Source organism: Colossoma macropomum, unplaced genomic scaffold, assembly GCF_904425465.1.
Source record: "Colossoma macropomum unplaced genomic scaffold, Colossoma_macropomum, whole genome shotgun sequence".
Classification (NCBI taxonomy): Eukaryota; Metazoa; Chordata; class Actinopteri; order Characiformes; family Serrasalmidae; genus Colossoma; species Colossoma macropomum.
In genome coordinates, this window is record NW_023494795.1 from 9,873,354 (window position 1) to 9,893,999 (window position 20,646).

Genomic DNA, 20,646 nt, shown 5'->3' on the forward strand with positions numbered 1-20,646 from the left:
CTGAAAAACAAACAAAAAAAAACCTTAACACTTTAATGCCTCAAAATTAGAGATGGACATCTGAACTGTTGTTACTAGTTACTAGGGGTGGGTGATAAAACGTTATCGATAATTATGGCGATATAACTTTCCTCAATAGAAGTATAAGAAATGCTCGATAAATGTTCAGGATAATACACCATTCTCACACTTCCACGTTCTAGCAACAGCCCTGGTGGCGTTTTCTACTGCAAGGAAAGCGACACTACTCTGCTGTCGCCATGAGAGGGCGCACTTCTGAGTTTTTCGACATGACTAGAGAGGGGAGTCAAGGAGCGAAACGAGTCGCCAAATATACTTTAGCACTGTCTGAAATGTGGCGTTATATATTCCCTGTTTGAGTGCAGCGACCGGTGATCTGTTGTCCTGTGACCAAGTGTGAGTGATGAAATAAGTGGTGTAACTATTCTGTCCTACAGCGAACTGACCTCTGTCCTAGAGGCACTCATCACCAGACAGCTAAATATAATCTGTTTTCTTTCTTAAATTATGACTATTACAAAAATTGTGGCCGTGCTTTTCCAGCTGGTAAAGACAGCTAATCAGAAACTTTCTCCCACTCTCCAATGACAGATTTGTGAAATGTTCCACTGTTTGACAGGTGTTTGCCATGTTCTGACCATAAAGGACAGTTTAAAACAGTGACTGACCACTCAGGAGCAAAATCAGCCTTCAAACTTGCAAGAAATAATGAATTGACATTTATCACAATATGTATCGATATCGACTGACATGAAATTTTTTTATGGTGATGAGATTTTGGCCATATTTCCCAGGAATACTTGTTACAAATATCCACTTTTTCTAATGAATAAAAACAATGAGAATTTTAAATTACATACACTGGATTAGAACTGTATAGGGCCAACAGTCAATTTATAAGCACTTCATAGACTTCAAGACTTTACATCCCAACAAAATGACTGAACATTCAACATTCTATAGACATCATCTTACAGTTTAATTAGGGCCATCCCAAACTGTCTATTTGTTTATTTTTTGCCCCTTAATCTGATAAGATCCTTAAATACTGAGTACCAGCCAGTTTTCATAGACAATACAGTTGCACATTTCTAGTTTCAGTATAACGTGACATTCTGGATTGATGCGTTTTATTTTTTAGACAACCTTTCAAAATAAACACTCTATAGAGTTCAATATTGGCTTAGAATAAAATCTTTAAATCTTTGACTGATTTGATGATTTGGCTACCAGTTTCTTTAATGTGCAGTTAAATCACTTCTTTTTTTTTTAGCACAGTATTCTACAACAGACTTGTGCAATAACCATATTATAGGGTCATGATTATACTTCAGTTTCATACAGCTCTAACATGCCACGGTAGCTGGTCTTTTCTCTTTGAACCTTTAAGCACCTTTTTGCTAACGCCAATCTTAAACTTGAAATGGCTCAAGTGGCCAGTAAAGCACAACACTTCTGCGAAAGATTAATTTTTAACCAGATGTGACAAAAAGGTGATAAACATTATGGGAGTGAATTTTGTACATGGTTTTGGCAGCATGGTGCTCACAGCAAACGGCAGAAAGCAGTCTCTGGCCGTGTGCTCATACTTTACATCATAATAATTCTTATAGTAAACAATTAGACTTTTTTTAGATATTTTATGACCTGCTATTTTTAATATCTATTTATAAGACTTTATAAGACTTTTTAAGAATATTAAAGTTGAGTTACACCTTTTTAACAGAGGTGAAATAAAAGAAGAGTAGAATACTGTTAAACATCTTTGGCAAACACACGTATGTATGTATGTATGTATGTATGTATGCATATATATATATATATATATATATATATACACACACACACACACACACACACACATACATATATATATATATATAGGGCAAGCTGATTATATCGTGTTTACATAAAGTTAATGAATTCACTTGGGGACTTCACAAGTTAAATCTAACAAATTGTGTTAGGTTGTTTATAGCATGAGGTAGAGCTGCCCAATCAGGCGAGCTGGGAGAAAAGCTAACGTAGAGTACACTAGTTTAGCTTTAAAGGATTGTATGAAAAAAATAAGAAACAATTATTTTTATTACACAGACAATTAGACTTACAGCCTCTAGTCAGAGTCAAGATATATATGGACTTTGGTAGCAAATCTCAAGTTTTTTGCCTGTCTTGCTAGCCTACATGTCTCCACCCATCCTGGTGAAGTGGTTGTGACTGTTTGTGTGAAGGCTTAGGCAAAATCTAAAAATAATCAGCTTGATATTTTCTAGTTTAAAAAGTTTAACAGAAAAAGTTAATTAAACACTGTGTACATATCACCCTTTTCTGAGTACTTTACCAGTATCACATAGGATATCGGTAATCAGAAAGTGATAAGAACTCCAGGACAGCAACTAGCTGCTCCAGGGTAATATCCAGTCACCTCAGCTTGGTTTGTTGTAGTGCAGAGTCACACAAACAAGCTGGAGTTACAAAGCACAGCATTTATTTTTGGTCCCACACACTAAAGCTAAACTTAACGAAGAGTAAAATAAGTAAGTTAAGACCCATGCAGTGGGTAAAGCTAGCATAGAGAACTATAGCGTCAATTTCTTAGGGCAGCTTCTCTCACAAACAAGAAAACTGACTACTGGGGCTACACACCCACAAACTTCTCAAATGCAACAACTCAATTTCTCAGCATATTTACAAGCTGTTTAACAGTAAATTTGTCCTCTCCAATTCTCTTACAGTCCCCCCCCCCAAAACAGCAATTATCACCTTTTACATGCTGCCATCATGTTACTTTTCCATCGTCAACGACATCCAATTACATCACCCAGGCCTATTTGCATGTGTTTAAAAACAGGCTAAAATTGCAAACTGTACGCCAGGTGGAAATATACCGAGATTTAATGTTTATAGTGACCAACAAATCTGTATCCAACTGCCACCGTCAGCAACACTTTTCTATGCAAGCAGACCCTCGTTCACTGCCAGCTTGTATCACTTGTTCATTAGAGTGGCAGCGTACACTGGACCTCATGGTCTCAGGTCGTATCAGGTGTTAGTATCGGTGTATTTGTATGAGTAAATGAGCACGGTATCAAGCTGACACCCAATACCAGAATCGATGCACCCCTAGTTGCTATGAACATTTTCCCCCTCACATTATATAAATGAGTGCTTGAAAGATTGTTGTTGTGATTATATTAGCTATTTAAAAGACAACACATGGCCACAAAGACAGTGGCCATTAAGCTACTTCACATGGTTATAGAAAATCTATTAAACATTTAGCAAAAACTACAATACAACAAAAACTGCTAAACCATACCAAAAACAAAGTTTTAATTTCTGACCAGAAAGCATGTTTATTTATTTATTTATTTAGTCACCGGTGTTACTGATAGTCATTGGTGTTACACATAAAAAAGGTAACACCAGTGACACTTTTAATGAAAAATGCATTTTACAAAATGGCTGCTACAGAGCATCAAACCACATGTCGTCAATCATCAATATCCACTAAAATATGTAATTTAATCCATTTGTATTCTATTTTTTCCACAATTACCTACGAATAAAGTTGGTCACACCAGTGACTTCAGCTAAAAGCTTCATATGAAATCATGAGCTAAATGAGAAAATCTCTGATAACTGAAAGACTCAGTGGACTCACCATGTGCTTTTCCTCACAGATCCTCAGAAAATAGATAAAAGGAAGTCAATGATAGACAAGTAACCTGATGGCTGAGTAAAACACGACAATCGCCATGTTGGGAAAGAGAACTGAGAGAAACAGAGGACGAATTTACCGTTAAAAAGCTAAATATTTCAGAAAATTGGTTCACATTTCTTTAAGCACTTTGCAGGCACCCCAACAGTCAGATTCTCTTACTGTTTACCAGAGAGAGAGAGTAAAAGAGAGAGACAGAGAGGCAGACAGGTTAAGAAGCCGTTCGTTCTCTCTGCTACGCACTATGATACCAGCTGTACCAAACACAGCTCTTCCCCTTCTATTTGTTTTACTGTACATTTAGCTCTCTTTAAATCAGCTCAACACTGCAGACATTTAAAACGCTTTGCTGCCTTCTAAATCCACAGGTTGTGGATAAAGGAGTAAACGGAGTGCAAAAAAAAGAAAAAAAAAAGGATCAGACCTGGACTGAGCTTATTTCAGCAGATACCTGATCCATTCAAATATGCTGTGATCAGACATTCCTAAATTTAATACCGTTAATAGTAAAAGACGTTTAGACATCGTGACTTGACATTTTCAACATCTACTTTAACACTTTATAAGACTTTATAAAGCCATACTGTTATACATATAAATACTGTTATACATCATCTTTGTTATACCTCATCAATAGAACACAAGAGGGAGTGTGTTATCGTGAAATAACATCACGGCAGTGATTTGGTCGCCGTAGATCATCACAGCCGCGATGTTATTCATGATAACACACAACCTCGAGTGTTTTATTGATTTTATACAACAATTAAATAAATAAAGTAAGAAATAAACTATTTGGGCTGTGAAAGCAGCATTTAATATGTTTTAATGTTCGCAGTTCCTTCACCAAATTATAGTTCCTTAACGAGCAGCTTGTTGCTACGTCAGAGTAACGAGCTCCGCCCACTCGCTGCACAGCCGGCAGTTCGTTCTCCCGCTCCTTAAACTAAAACTGCCACAATATCAAGTTCAGCTCAGTTTTGTCATTTTTTGCCAATGTTGTTTTGTTCCAGCCAGTCTGTAAAGCATCTTACAGCCCATTTAGTTTGGCGAATGGTGTTGGGTTCATTTCTGGCTGATTCCAGGTTGTTCAGCTGTTCTTCTGTCACAGCTGTCAACTGAAAAGCTGCTCAGTGGTGATGACAGTTTGGGAATTTAGTGTAGTCTCATCTTCAGAGTCTGACCAAATCGGCTGTCGAATCTGTTTTTAAAAGTATCCCATTTCTGTTTGTGAGCAAAAAATATTCAAATGGTTTGAGCGTCTCGTACAGCTGTCAAAGTTGTTGCTTAGCAAAGTCTGAGCGGAGTGATAGTGTTTGTGAAAAACCGTTAGAACGCTTCTCAACCAATCAGCTTGCATGGCCGGAACAAACTGTTGAATAAGTTTTTTTATAATTACCCTTTTTTCTAAAACAGTCCAGACACACACTGGAAATCCAGCACAGTGCCAGGGAACTTTAAGCCCTTAGGTTCCCAGCCCTGGTCCTGGAGAACCCCCTGTCCAGCAAACAGCGTTTTCCTGCTCTAACACACTCCTGTCGACTCAGGATCGGCTTTTTGAGGAGCTGATTAGTTGGATCAGGTGTGCTGAGAGCAGAGAAACCACTAAAATGTGCAGAGGAAGTGGAACCTGAGGACCAGGGTTGGGAACTACTGTTCTAGGGCTCTAGAGTCTCCATCCCTGAGCTCAGAAATGTAAGGGAGGTTCCTGTCATTTAGGGCGACTCGAGAGGGAGGGGATCATGAACCCTAATGAACAAAAAGCTGGGAACCACTGTCAACAGAGCTGTGCTTAAACCGGTTATTGAAACGCACTGTAGTTATCGGTGTTGTCGCTCAGTCGAAGGACATGAGCAAAGCGTAACATTTTTTAGGTTCAGTATTTTCTACAAAGCCTTTCCCTTTTCATTATAAATCAGTTTATATGCACTATACTGTGGTTTATTCAAAATATTTCGTGTATATCGTCTTATTATATTTAGGAGTAGGTTATTATGATGTGCTCTCACCCTTAAAATTCCCAAGGCTCGTCCTTCCTGACAATTTGGCTGCAGGGCTAAATGGGTATTAATGTGAAAGAAATGATCCTTTAACCTCTTATGCTCGTGGGTATATTTTGGTTTTTCCATTTGAATTCACATGACCAAATTGTGAGACAAATTATTCAGTAACTGCATGCGATAAATGAAAATTATTTTATTTTTTTTTTGTAAAAGTTCCCCTCAAATTAACAGAACATGGTTTTTATGATCACACATATTGCTATATGCTTACAATTTACTGCTGAAAGCCAAAAATCTTAGACACTCTTTGAATTGTTTACAATAATAATTTTTACAGAGCAGATCACTGAAGAGACGCCATCTGTTTATAGTTTATAGCCCAGATTTGTGGAAAAATGGGTCGACTTTCAGTAGACAAAAAAAATGTGAGTTCAGCTTCTTTTATTATAAGGGTTTAAAATGACATCACCCATCTATTTGACTGGAAAGAACACAGTTACAGCTCTCATACGACCCCCACCTTCTGAATGTAGCTTATGAAATATGAAAGTTATGAAGAATATGATGACGTGCGTTTTGGAACCACCGGTGGTCTCAAGGAGTTAAAAATTAAGTGTTTTTAATTTGATTAGTACATCACCCAATTTTTTCCTTTTCCATTTTACCAAAATGTTGAACCGAGGTTTGCATAGAACAAACGGGCTAATTTCACTCCCACACTAGATAATCGCACAAGCCTCATCAGAATATGAATAAAAAAGGACGATGCTACACGGCACGGCTACGTTACCGAAACTTTGCACAAATTCTGTTCTATTTGCACAGATTTTATGTCCAAACCCAGCTTATATGGTCTTGCCAACCGATTTGATGGAAAAAGGGATATATGACAATGTCTCAGATGTGTCGCTCACCCTAACCCCCTTGGAACTGAGTTACAGGGGTTAAAAACTTGCCCTACGAAATGGGACCCTCAAATTAAAAAACAAAAAAAAAAAAAAAAAAACACCACCACATTGCTTCATTAACAACCTAACTACTAGCGCTGCTCTGTAGGCGACCCGGCCCGTCTTCAGTGACAGCAGAGGAGGGTAAAGTTCAGCTCCTCACTGCTGGGCTTTAGTTACGTTTAGGGCATCATATGCTTTCAAAGAGGGGGCAATTATTTATTATCGCCCACCTCTAATTCGTTGGTGATACGAAGCTTAAGTCAGATATTCACCAGCTTCGTGTTCGAATTTTCCCGTTCCACCTTAAATGGTGCAGCAGTTCCATTCTGGCGCTCCTGGCGTCAATGCTGCCGGACTATTTAAGGTGGAACGGGAAAGTTAGCCAGCTACAGAGACCTTAGCATGCTATTAGCGATTTTTTGTGAAGAAAACGACCATAATACATTGAAACGACATTAAACTAAGAGAATACAATACTTATCGTAATTTTTCAACAGAGAAAATTCTCACATTTGTGGGTTTCTTTGGTCGCTTGTTCAGCCGTCTAGCCGGTTATTGTTTTTTTCACAACACTCCGTTTGGAGTCTCTGAAAGACCTCTTTTTGGTTGGCCATGTAGCCCTAACACTTCGCCCAACCCCTCTATCTCAACAAAAACTGGGACACCCTACCCCTAGACGTGAACGCGCAAAACAGAGGGCTAAGGGCTGAGTGGTAGGGGCGAGGGGTGAAATGGGATTGGGCCCATGACTCAACATGGAGGACTGGTAGCGTAGCTAATTAGCGGAGCCCAGTTTAGAAAAGTAGCCAAAACAGCGCGCTAAAGCAACGCTAACTCAGCATGAATTCCACTTCAATCATACAATTATAGCTATATATCATCTCCATCTGCAAAGCAGTCTAACTCAAATGTCGTCCAGTTGTGGGCTGTGTTGTCGTTTACTGAACAACGCCAGTGGTTGCTTAGCTAAGTTAGCTAATTGGCTAACAACTTGGGCTAACGGCTCATACGAAGCTGACAGCGACGGCGTTCATACTTTAAACGATCTCCTGTTATTCGACTCAAAAAATGTCAGTGAAAGCAAAATCAATCATTCTGACCGCGTTCTCTGTTTAATTCGCCTTACCTGAGGTCAGCACTGTGGCGAAAATAGCGACAGCAGCCGCGCAGCTCGGTCAGTTAACTTAGCTACATGTCGGCTTTGAAATAACGCCAAATTAGCGAGGATAGTCAAGATGGAGCTCTTAAAGAAAAATCAGTTTGGCGCCCCTTATTTAAAAGCTCCTCCTCCGGTACGGAAGAAAATCAGGAGTAAAGCTGTGAGCATAGATATACTTACCTAGACGCCGCCTTGGGTCCAGCCAGGCACGTCAACGGCGCCACCATTTTGGGGAGGTCAACATCGCGGCTGGACTGCATTCAGTACCATTACAGAGCGGTAGTTTAACAAAGATACTGTCCAAAATTACACTATTTCAAGAAAATTGCACTCAGAAAGTGGGATAGGATTATATAACGGAGGGAACGCAGCGATCCACCCTCATGTTTGTGTGACGTTTATGTGTAGATGTGGCTGTGTGGTTAGTGATGTGCAAAGAACGTGTTGATGTGATCGTTTTTCCTCTGGTTTTATGTTAAGCTTATTTCATTTAACAGTCTATTCAGATGGTCTTAATTTATGTAGTAGTTATAAAGTTATAGATGTATGGATTATCGTTAGCACCTTATTAGACAAACCTTAAGGTAGCTTCCTGTTTGCCAGCTTCTTGTTCGAAATTGCCATCCACCTTAAATGGTGCATCAGCCAGCATCTTGTTCGAATGTTCCCGTTCCACCTTCAGTGATGCACCTTCAGGCACCAGAATGTGACTGCCGCACCATTTGAGGTGGAACGGGAAAGCTCGAACAAGAAGCTGGCGAATAGGAAGCCAACTTTAGCTCCGTCCTTCTGTGTATAAAGATTAGAAGTGATTCACACACTGATGGATTTGCTGATTGAGTGCTAAACTTAGATTTTAACCTCAGGTGCAGACTGAATACTTTCCTGCTGGTCCGAACGGCTAATTAGCACAATCAGTTATTAAAGTAATAAAAGCTACCGAGAGCAGCCCGTGTAGCCCAGATTAATCTGTGTCTGAGGATTATAACAAAACAAATTTGGTGAAAATCGGTTGAGTAGTAAGGAAGTTGTGGCTGATTTAATCCTGACTCTTCATCTCTCAATACAAGTGAATTCGTTCACAAGCAGATCTTGACCGCTCCAACATGGCGGACGAGCAGACGTATCGCCTCAGACAGAGAACAACAGACAACGTGGCATCTAGGTATGTATATCTATGGCTGCGAGGTACCGCCCTTACTGCCATATTAAAAACGTTTATTTAGGTATTTATTGATTTCTTTCGACTGCAGTTTTGGAAATACAGGAGCGCAGCAGGTGGTGATTTAGTAGGGCAGTGCACACTGATGTGAATATTAATGAGCTTCCAATGTATTCATAGTAGGCTTTGTCATCACTGTATTAAGTGTAATTCATGAGGAGCTTCAAATGATCAGTTGTCACTCTTCTATTGATAAGAAGTGAGTCATTATTATCAGTGTCAGTCAAACAATGAGACACTTCATGTACAGATTCTCTGTAGTCTGTACTGATGGAAATACATAAACAGGAGTGCAAAGTTCAAGCCTAGATGTGTATATTCTGTATTTTATATGATGCTACTATGGAAGCAATGGGAAAAAGTTAATCAAGACTGGCACAATTCACAATGTTTCCATTTTTAATTACAAAAATCCTCTGGGTACATATGCCTAATAAATCGTCCAGACATCACTTCTGCCCAAAATATTGACAGCATATTAAATGCATCCAGCAAGAAAAACATGCTTGACCAGCACAATATTTAATACATAAGAATTATGGGCTATTCGCTGTACAAAATATGAGGTTCATCATTAGTCTTGCTTAAACAGGTGGAGGAAAAAGGAAGGGGCAGACCAACAATATTAAAAGAAGTATGAAAAGAAAAGAAAAGAAAAACTACTTTGGAGGGTCTGTGTTTATGCCGTATTTCTCTTTGAGCAGTTTCAGCTGCTCTTCTTTTTTCTTTGTGTCCATCTTCTGGAATGCCTGAAAGAGAGAGAGGAAGAAAGAGAGAAAATGAGATTAAAAAAAAATAATTCTGTTTTTCCACTCAAGATCAAAACTATCCTGAACAGCGGACGTCGTGAAATGTGTCTGTACTCTGAAGGTAAAAATCAAACGTACTCTGTTTGCATTGTAGTACAAAACAACCAAGTATCTGTTGCAGACGTTGAACCCAGAAAGGTGGTCACAGGCATTCTTAGCATCAAAGATGTCCTCGTAGACCACATAGGCGGTTCCTCTGGTTTCTGGTGTGTTCCCACTGTGAGCATAAACAATACAGTCATTATGAATGAACACTTTCAATTATACACGCATCCTACACAAACATTACAATAGCATCTCTGGGGGTCCGTCTCACAAAACAGGATTTCTTGTTTAGCCAGCTGACTTCAAACTTAGGTCGATCTAATGCTGCCTTCAAGTCCTCGTAAGTTCCTACTTACGACTTCAGAGGTCGTAAGTACGACTTGATTTGTGTTCGAGTGTTTTTGGTTGGAAATAAGTAAAAACAATGTTTTTGGTTTACTTTTTTGTTATTGAAGAGAGTCTGTGTATATACATTATATCTGTATTTGCATGTGTGGATGGTTTCAGCCTGCAGTGTTAACGTTGTGGTTGATGAATAACTGGCCAGCTTATCAGCGGCTATGACTGTTTTTTTGTTGACACGCCCCAACTCGGAAAATCTGGGCTTATTAAAAAACCCATGTTTCCCCATCTTCATCTTCTAGATGATGTAAGTTCATATTTTCAGGTAAAGTGACTCGATGTTTTAAAGCCGCAGCATGAAGTTTGAGTTCTACGTTACGTTTACGTCACGTCTTCCTCTGTGGGTTTATTGGCTGGTTGCAAAGCAGAAATCTGATTATTGTCTGACACATGAAGACCCAGAGTTTCCTATTACCTGATTACTCAAGTGCATATAAACTTGTTGATTGGATTACTGACACAATCTGATTTTCTGCAGTAATTGGCACTGTGCACTTTTTACGAATCTGATCTGCTCCAGGGCAGGTCAAAATTTCCTATCATAAATACCTCTTGGACTAATTAGGCGACGTGTGACGTTTGTGGTCTCAATCGCATGAAAAATATCACTTTTCAGAGAAGAAAACAAAATCATAAACCAACTGTTATTCCAATTAGCTCTAATGCAGTGGAGAATGCGTTGCTTCCTATTGTTGTAAACTCTACTCCCAAAATATATTTTGTAGTATTATGATTCTTCTTTACTCGACTCCTCTTCTTTAATGTGATTAGATTAAGTGACCCTTATTAGTCCCACAATGGGGAAATTTCACCTCCACATTCTAACCCATACGTGCAGTGAAACACCACATACACACTAGTGAACACACACACTAGAGGGCAGTGAGCACACTTGGCCGGAGTGGTGGGCAGCCCTATCCACGGCACCCGGGGAGCAGTTGGGGGTTAGGTGCCTTGCTCAAGGGCGCTTCAGTCACGTACTGTCAGCTCAAGGGATCGAACCGGCAATGTTCCAGTCGCGAGGCTGGTTCTCTAACCTCCAGCCCACGACTGATTGGCTGTTCATAATAAACATTACACTTTCATGTGCACATGCATGAGGATTAATCAAAGCTTGAGCACCTGAATCTACATTAACAGAAAACGCTGTGAACTGCCATCATAAAATGAGTTAACCAGGGCAGCGTTTGTGAGGTTTTGTGAAGCTGAAACTTGGTCAGAAAGTTGGTCAGTCTAAATTGAACATGCTTTGTGAGACAGGCTCCAGGTCTTGGTTCCGATTTTCAACCACAGCATTTAGAAACTACGTTTAGACATCACTGAGTACCAACCAGATTGTCACCTGTCAGAACGCAGAACATGAAAAGCTCAACTCTGCCATGTGGACTATTATTGGTTATCTATTTACACTCTGTTTCAGTACATGCATACATTGAATATGTTAAGAAAGCAGCTCCGTGCAAACCAGCCAATCAGAATGATTCTTTACTGTAGTTTCAGCTTGGAGAGATTAGTCAATAATCCATGGACACTATAAAACTGGACTGAATACCCTTTCTGTTTTGCTTTGGGCTCATTGAAGTAGAAGTGAATTAGTGATCTTTTAACTTGAGAGTGAAAAAGAACATTTCCCTCCAAGTCAAAAATGAAGAGGGCATGAGATTTAAAACTGTGAAGAAACAAAACATCAAGCTCAGTAAGTCAGATCAGGAATTAGCTGAATGGTGAAAAGGTAAGAAAGCCCATCTTGTCAGAATGAATTCAGAAGAAAAATGAGTTCTGACAGGCATCAACAAAAGGCCTGTATTCAAGTCAACATGAATCAAATCACAATGCATTTTCCTTCCATCCCGAGTGAAGCACAGTGTAACGGAGGCTTTCTGAGCAGCTGAGCGTTTCTGCTCAGGTAAAGGTGGCGGGAGCGGGAGGTAAAACATTATTGGTTAATATTATTTTTCCCTGCCCAAAGATGCACACTGATATATTCAAAGCCCTGAAGATGTTTTACAGGTGAGCAAAAGTCACTTCACTTTGATCAAAGATTACGGCACAACAAGAATTGTGTCTTTTAAATGGTATATTATGATGGATAATGCTTAGTATGACTAAGGACATGACCTAACAAGCTCCATTTTGATTTCATAATGACTTTAATTAAAGAAATTTCGAAGCATGAACTGGAACTTACACTCTGATTTGACGAATAGGACCATATTTCCCAAAGATATCATACATTTCTTCTGCTGTGATCTTGTAGGGAAGGTTACGAATGTACAATATCCTGTTCACCTCAGGAGGCAAGCGAATCTGGGAAAAAAATACAGGGGGGAAAACGTTAATATTGGTCAAACAAATATGAAATGCAAACGAAATACAGAATTAATTTGTTTCCTTTTGGTGATGTAGCAATCCCATCTTGACCTTTATTTTTACACAATGCTCAATTTCAAGACCTACATGTCTCACACTACAACAGCTTGATTTTCACATTTTAGAATAAAACACATTTTGTCACACAAAGGTAAGATATGCAACATTTGCTGCTATACAAGATGACATTTTCATTCCATTTACTAATATAATGTAATATAATTTTGTAATACAAGGTAGATACTGTTAAATTTAAGCCTGTCCCTGTTCTGTTTTTAAGTGTGCAATATTTGTGTTCATGGGGAAAATCCACAGATTTTTCGAAATTTCTGCATAATTTAGTTGTTGACATGTAAAAGTCATTCAATGTGGTTTGATCTGAAATGGTTCACTGTAGATAAACCTGGGCTATGTTTACACAGCAGGTGAAAGTGGCCCAAATGCGATCTTTTTCTTCATATGTGACACAGATGTGTTTCTGTGTGTCAGTGTGAACAGCAAAAACACATTGAATGTGACATTTGAGACGCTTTCATATGTGGTACTGAAATCTGATACGTATCCAATCTGCAGCAATGTGACTGAGTCTGAACAGCCAGATCGGAATTCTTTTACGGAATTCTTCTAATGACTTTTACGTCAGTCCAACTTGACATTCGTCATAATTCCACGCTGCTGAAGCTTGTTTACCTCTGGATGAACCACATGAAGCAACGTGAAGCACTGTTCTTTTGCGCATGTGGGTCAGTTTATGAGCTGATCTGTTCAGACTAATGTTGCATACAGATCACGTTTAAAAGACAATGTGAACACAAACAAAAAATCGGATTTGGTGGGAAATCAGATTTGGGCCTCTTTTACCTGCTGTGTGAACGTAGCTGTACTTACTCAGATTTGTTACGATGGTGGTGATAGGAGCACAGCTTATTAAAGTAAGAATACTGATCTAGGGTCAGATTTCTCTCATTTAGTATGACCCTACTAATAAACAGAGAGACCAGATCCTAGAACAGCACTCAGAGAAACATCATGAATACGGGCCCAGGGCTCACAACCTCAAAAAACACCAACATACACCAATCAGGCATAACATTATGACCACCTCCTTGTTTCTACACTCATTGTCCATTTTATCAGCTCCACTTACTATATAGGTGCACTTTGTAGTTCTACAGTTACAGACTGTAGTCCATCTGTTTCTCTGCATACTTTGTTAGCCCCCTTTTACCCTGTTCTTCAGTGGTCAGGACCCCCATGGACCCTCACAGAGCAGGTACTATTTGGTGGTGGATCATTCTCAGCACTGCAGTAACACTGACGTGGTGGTGGTGTGTTAGTGTGTGTTGTGCTGGTACGAGTGGATCAGACACAGCTGTGCTGCTGGAGTTTTTAAACACTGTGTCCACTCACTGTTCACTCTATTAGACACTCCTACTTTGTAGATGTAAAGTCAGAGACAGTAGCCAGTCTATTGCTACACAGTTTGTGTTGGTCATCCTCTAGTCCTTCATCAGTGGTCACAGGACGCTGCCCACAGGACGCTGTTGGCTGGATGTTTTTGGTTGGTGGACTATTCTCAGTCGAGCAGCGACAATGAGGTGTTTAAAAACTCCAGCAGCGCTGCTGTGTCTGTGTCGTCAGTGTCGCTGCGGTGCTGAGAATCATCCACCACCCAAATAACAGCTGCTTTGTGGTGGTCCTGACCACTGAAGAACAGGGCAAAAGGGGGATGAGGTATTTAGATTAAAAAAAGAACTACAGTCTGTAATTGTAGAACTACAAAGTGCACTTATATGGCAAGTGGACCTGAGTATAGATACAAGAAGGTACACTTAATGAAGTGGCTTTCAATACTACTGTAAAACAGTGCCTCAGGCAATCGAGCAGCGTGTTTACAATCAGTTTTGTTATAACCTCCTGTGATGCAGCGTTTACAAACATTTAACCTCTTCGGACGTCTGGTTCCCATCACCACCACTGTAAACAATTCGGACTTGGTTCCTCTAGAATGGAAGATTTTCACATCAAACCACTCCGAATTACTTTTTTTATACATCATAACCATTTAAAAATCGGTGATATTTCCCTTTTAGCCTTTCTGTTCTGACCAGATACAACTAGCTTACAGGCAAATGTGGAGGAAACTATCCTGTGGAGGAATCAATTTGTCCTACCCGCCGAGCGGTCCTACTGAGCATGCGCATATCATTACTATAGCGTAGTAACTTAATGTTTAGTGTTTTTAACGTTAATTCAGTGCATATCCTGTATAATATAATTCAGTGTATTGTTACTTACTCCCTGATGAGGTGATTTCGACGATCACAATATCCTAATTATTCTTTTAATGCTGGTAACGTTTAACGTTACTGATAAGGAGATTTAGGCTATCAAATTATCCTACCTATAAATTTCACTGCAGGCAGCATTTTCTGATAGGATAATAATTTAGGCCATCAAAATATCCCACCTACAGTTTTATGTAGAGCACTAACTTACTTAAAATAAGCGGTACGGTAGGACAAGGTAGCACAATTCGTCTCAACACCGGAACACAGTAGGTTACTGCTCTTAGTGTTACTTAGGTGTGTTTACCTATTCTAGCTACGTAACATTGGCGACCAGTGAGTGCTCAGTCACACTGTAGGACAGCTGAATCCAATAAATGATGTAAACGTTTCAATTTAAATCTATATTTGTTTGAGAAACAGAGAATTGTGTTTCTATTTGTGCTCTCTGAAGCCCCAGTTAGCCACAATAGCTACCCAGGTCCGACTTCAGTCCCTCGCTAACAGTTACATGCCTCCCTGGTTCTAAACAGACCCGACTGAGCTCAAGAAGGACTTAATAAACCGCTAACAAGACGACTGATGTGCAGTGAAAGCAGCAGACCGTGTAGTTTATGAGCAGCGGGGCTGTTTAAGGCGCCGCTGATTGAACACGGGCCGAGCTGTACCAGTTAGCTTTAGCTCATGGAGGCTAACCGCCAGTTAGCTCAGCTGCTAGCTCGTTAGAAAGAGGCCTTACAAACACACCGCGACACCGGTCACCACTCCGGTCACCACACAGGACTTACGTTCGCTCGCTTGGCTGCTTGCATCGCCATGGCTGAGACTTCTTACGAACAACTCAAACCGCTTAAAATAAACAACGCAAACTCCGAAACGCCGCCGTTTCTCGAAGGGAACGACTACGCACTTTTGCGAAGGCTCGTGACGCGCAGCAATGACGTTTTTCCGCCGAACGTCTAAAAACAACGGACTCTTTTCCGCAGATCTCCGATCAGTTTTAGGACCCGGGATGATTTACATCACCGGTTAAACCCAGAGCCGTCTGTCTCTCTCTGTCTGTCTGTCTCTCTGTCTCTGTCTGTCTGTCTGTCTGTCTGTCTCTCTCTGTCTCTCTGTCTGTCTCTCTCTCTCTCTCTCTCTCTCTCTCTCTCTCTCTCTCTCTCTATATATATATATGTATATATATAGCCGTATATCTCTCTATACGGCTCTGGTTAAACCCAAAGGCTGTGGGTTTCAGTGAGTTTACAAAGGCAGATATTATATATTAATGATTTTCCGAGACACGGATTCTGAAATGGTTGTAAATGTTATGTTATTGTTAGGAAAAATGTTTCATACACAACGTGAGCTGAAAACAACACCGTCTTTTTAAGTTTTTCATAAGGAGCTTATGCACTGTTTTGGTACCTTAGAGTGCATGAAAAAGAAAATTACTAAAATTAATTTGTGAAAATGGTTTGAAAGACACTAGGGAGTAATTGTGTCTCCCCTAACCCTATGTATATATATATATATATATATTTTTTTTTTTATATTGTTACTTGAATTTACCGACTGCTTCGGTTTGTGTTAAGTAAATAAGTGTAGACTGCATTGCCATTACTGTTTGTACATTGATTGCAAATAAATAAATAAATAAATAATAAATGAAGCACGCTCAGCTTTAGGACCCCGCCTTGTTGCAGTGTATCCAGGACCGGTTTATGAGGAATCTGGCCACTTCCTATCCCCCCCTACCCCCCATTAGGGAGTCCTCAACGAATGGGAGTAAATGACGCTAAACGGCTAAAAACGAGAAGTTAAAATAGTGTCTAATCACTCGCCCAGAACATTTCTTTAATTTTAGAAAGTAGAAGGATGTATTTCACTAAAAAGCAAAGAAATCTTACCTATATATTTTCCTTTTTCTACAGCAAAACGGGTTCTGGGCAGCAGGAGGCGGGCATTACTGCTAGAGCGTGATGATTGATTGGCGAGCGGAGCAGCTCATTGGCTGTTCGCGCTCACTGACGTCATGAACGTACATGAGGTGCTGTTTTAAACTCCTTTAACTCGAGTTTAAAAGCGCTTAAAAATATAACAGCTGTGTTAAAATGTTTTCTGCTGCTCTGTGTTCAGGAAATGATTGTATTATTTTACATTAAAAATGTTTAAGCATTTATAAACTATGGTTTTGCTCAAATGCTCCATATCAACCCATTCATTTTGGACTCGCTCGGGAGCGCCCTCTAGCGTCTGAGAAAAGACGACATTGCATGGTGGTAATTCTCCTCTCTACAGGTTCTCTGGTTTTTCCGCCAAACGTCTAAAACAACGGACTCTTTTCCGCAGATCTCCGATCAGCTTTGAGACCCCGCCTTGATGCAGTTTATCATCAGACCTCCATCTGAATTCACATGACCAAATCGTAAGGCAAATTATTCAGTAACTGCATGAAATAAATGTACATTTTTCTTTATTTATATTTTTTTTTGTAAAAGTTCCCCTCAAATTAACAGAACATGTGTTTTATGATCACACATATTGCAATATGCTTACAATTTACTGCTAAAAGACAAAAATCTTAGACACTATTTGTATTATTTTATAAAAATAATGTTTACAGAGCAGATCACTGAAGAGACGCCATCTGTTTATAGTTTATAGCCCAGATTTGTGGAAAAATGGGTCGACTTTCAGTAGAAAAAAGAAATGTTCAGCTTTTTTTATTATAAGGGTTTAAAATTACATCACCCATCTATTTGACTGGAAAGAAGACAGTTACAGCTCTCATACGACCCCCACCTTCTGAATGTAGCTTATGAAATATGAAAGTTATGAAGAATATGACGAAGTGCGTTTTGGAACTTTTGGAGCTTCCTGAATTAGATTTCAGGCTAATCTGATTTAGATTAAGCAGTATTTTCCAGTCTCTGAAGTAGCTGGCAATATGGCACAATGAGCAATATTTCATAAAAGTAAATGAACAGGAAGCTGAAATTACAGAGGGAGTTATTCACATGCGGTGAGACAGATTCCAAACGGAAAACCATCTGTCCCTGTAAGAAAAGCTTGGTTTTAGTGTGGTAACTGGCAACATGGCACATAGAGAAGTGGTGCCCACAAAAAAAGAGTATATGGAAAACTGAAATTCCAGGTGGATACATACATCATCTAAACCGCTTATCCTTCTGGGTCACGGTGGGGTGCTGGAGCCTATCCCAGCTGTCATTGGGCAGAAGGCAGGATACACCCTGGACAGGTCGCCAGTCCATTGCAGTGCAGACAGACAGACATACACAATCACACACACTCACCTAGGGGCAATTCAGCATGTCCAGTTAGCTTAAATGCATGTTTTTGGACTGTGGGAGGAAACCCACGCGCACACGGGGGAACATGCAAACTCCACACAGAAATGACCCTGGTCGCCCAGCCAGGAATCAAACCCAGGCCATTCTCGCTGTGAGGCAACAGCGCTACCCACTGCGCCACTGTGCTGCCCAGGTGGATATAGAAAGCATTATTTACTTTGGGCCAGAGAAATTCCATAGAAGATTATATTAATCTATATGCACTATTGCTCAGTATACCATGTTGCCAGTTATTTTTAGTTATAGCACTGACTACGACATTGTCCTGAGGAAGGGATGTTTGCTCTCTTCGGACGATTTCTTTTATTTTTCTGGCACATTGCCATTAAAGCCGTCAAAGTCAATAGAGAATTTCAGCTTTTAATTTAACTGTGTGCAGCATTACTTGGGAAAACACATTACCAGTCATTTTAAAATTATTACATTGGTTTGGGCCAGACCAAAAACTAGGTTTTCCTTACAGCTGGCAACTGGTTCTCTATCTGGGATATGGAATTTCTGCGGCCTGATATGAAAAATGCATTCTTCCACTTGAAATTTCAGCATTCCCTTAATTTAATTGTGTGCATGACTGCACTATGTGCCACGTTGCCAGTTTCTCTATTTTCTTTGGCCCAAAGTGAATAAGGCCTTCTGAGTTTATATAAGGTCAGTAATGGTAAAATTGTGGTGAACATAAAAAGACGCTTTTTGTGCAGTGACCTCTCCTTCTTGAAAGGTTTTTTAAAAACAGATTTTAGGCCAAAACTTTATCTCAGTACTGCCTTAAACTACCTGGAAAACTGTTTTTCCCACATTACTGAAAATACATTTACATTACAAGACATAATATTGTGGATCTTAGTTTAACTAGACTGATCACAGTGGCGACTGAGCTCTGTCAGAGAGTCTTCAGCAGAGCCTGAATGGAACAGTCTGCTTGTTGAGATTAATCCCAATAGTTTTAGTAACAAAATAAACAAGCAGACACCAGAAAAATGCCTCACTGATATTTATTTATTTATTTATTTAACTATTTGGATGTGTGTCCGCTGTATGGATGCTGCCTGCTGTTGATATAATAAACGCTTTGTTTGATAGCTTTGTTATATCAAGGTCCACAATAACCCTGAGACCATCCTGACTTGTCATTGACAAACATGCGGACATGTTATACTTGCTTTTAATGTCCAATAAACTAAACTAAATAAACAAAAAAGCTCAAAACTACTGTAAAACTACATATACAAGGCAGCATATCTGTAACAGTTTCATGTACTTATGAACTGGCTTTAAAAGTATATTGCTTTGAGCGTCTGGTTCCTATCACTACCACTATGAATAAGTCTTAGCAAAAAGCGTTCAACAGTAGAACCCTTTTTGGTGCTATGCAGAACCATTTCTAAAAGGATTCTTTAAAGAACCATAAACAGCTGGTTTTACATCATAGAGAAGAACCATCTATGATGTAAAACCAGCTGTTCTCTAGAATGGAGCATTTAACATTAAATCACTCTGAATGACTTTGTTTACATCTCAACTCTTCAAGCGTACAGAAGTTTTAAAAAATCTGTGAATTTTCCTGTTAAACCGTTTGATCATTAGGCCTTTAACGAAAAGTGCCGAACTGATCTCAGATCAGTGTAAATCCCTCACAGTGAAGGAACTACAGTTAAGATCTCAGTTTGATATGACGTAAAGACACAAAAACGGCAGAATGTAAGGAAAATATACCCAGCGCCGGATTCACAAAGCTTTCTTAGGAAAAACTTGCGATGGTTGTTAAGACAAACACTATCTGATATCTGATAGCTGATCTGATGTCATATCTGATCTTGCGCTGACATTTTGTGTATGCATCACACATCACACTTATTGTTTATTGTTCAGTATATTTTATTCCATTAATTATTTTACGGCAATATTCCGTTTATTCTGCTCTTTACTGTGCTTTGTACTGCTGCAATAGAAGAATTTCCCTCTGGGATTAAAAAGTGATCCATCTATCTATCAATAATCTATCTATTATCTATCTATCTATAATCTATTTATCTATCATCTATCTATAAATCTATCATCTATCTATCTATCTATCAATAATCTATCTATTATCTATCTATCTATAATCTATTTATCTATCATCTATCTATAAATCTATTTATCTATCTATCTATCTATCAATAATCTATTATCCATCTATAAACTATTTATCTATCATCTATCTATAAATCTATCATCTATCTATAATCTATCATCTATTTATCTATCTATCTATCTATCTATCTATCTGTGTCTGTCTACCTATCTATCCATCCATC

General features: G+C 39.3%; 1 protein-coding gene across 1 annotated transcript; it reads right to left on the reverse strand.

The window, feature by feature from the left end:
- Positions 1–9,457: 9,457 nt before the first annotated feature.
- sf3b6 (splicing factor 3b, subunit 6) lies at positions 9,458–15,948 on the reverse strand. The gene is made up of 4 exons (XM_036581376.1): positions 15,779–15,948; positions 12,521–12,639; positions 9,964–10,102; positions 9,458–9,825 (listed from the first exon to the last, which is right to left on the reverse strand). Exons 1-4 carry the CDS (start codon positions 15,806–15,808, stop codon positions 9,736–9,738), a joined length of 378 nt encoding a protein of 125 aa, XP_036437269.1. The 5' UTR covers positions 15,809–15,948; the 3' UTR covers positions 9,458–9,735.
- Between the last annotated feature and the right edge of the window lie 4,698 nt (positions 15,949–20,646).

Bases quoted from the DNA above. Each gene is read 5' to 3' on its own strand.
- sf3b6 (XM_036581376.1), bottom strand. From the start codon at position 15,808: ATGGCGATGCAAGCAGCCAAGCGAGCGAAC. The intron at 12,640-15,778 runs GTAAGTCCTGTG...TTTTTTTCCCAG, and splicing joins AAGCAGCCAAGCGAGCGAAC to ATTCGCTTGCCTCCTGAGGT. The intron at 9,826-9,963 runs GTACGTTTGATT...TCTCTCTTTCAG, and splicing joins TGTACTACAATGCAAACAGA to GCATTCCAGAAGATGGACAC.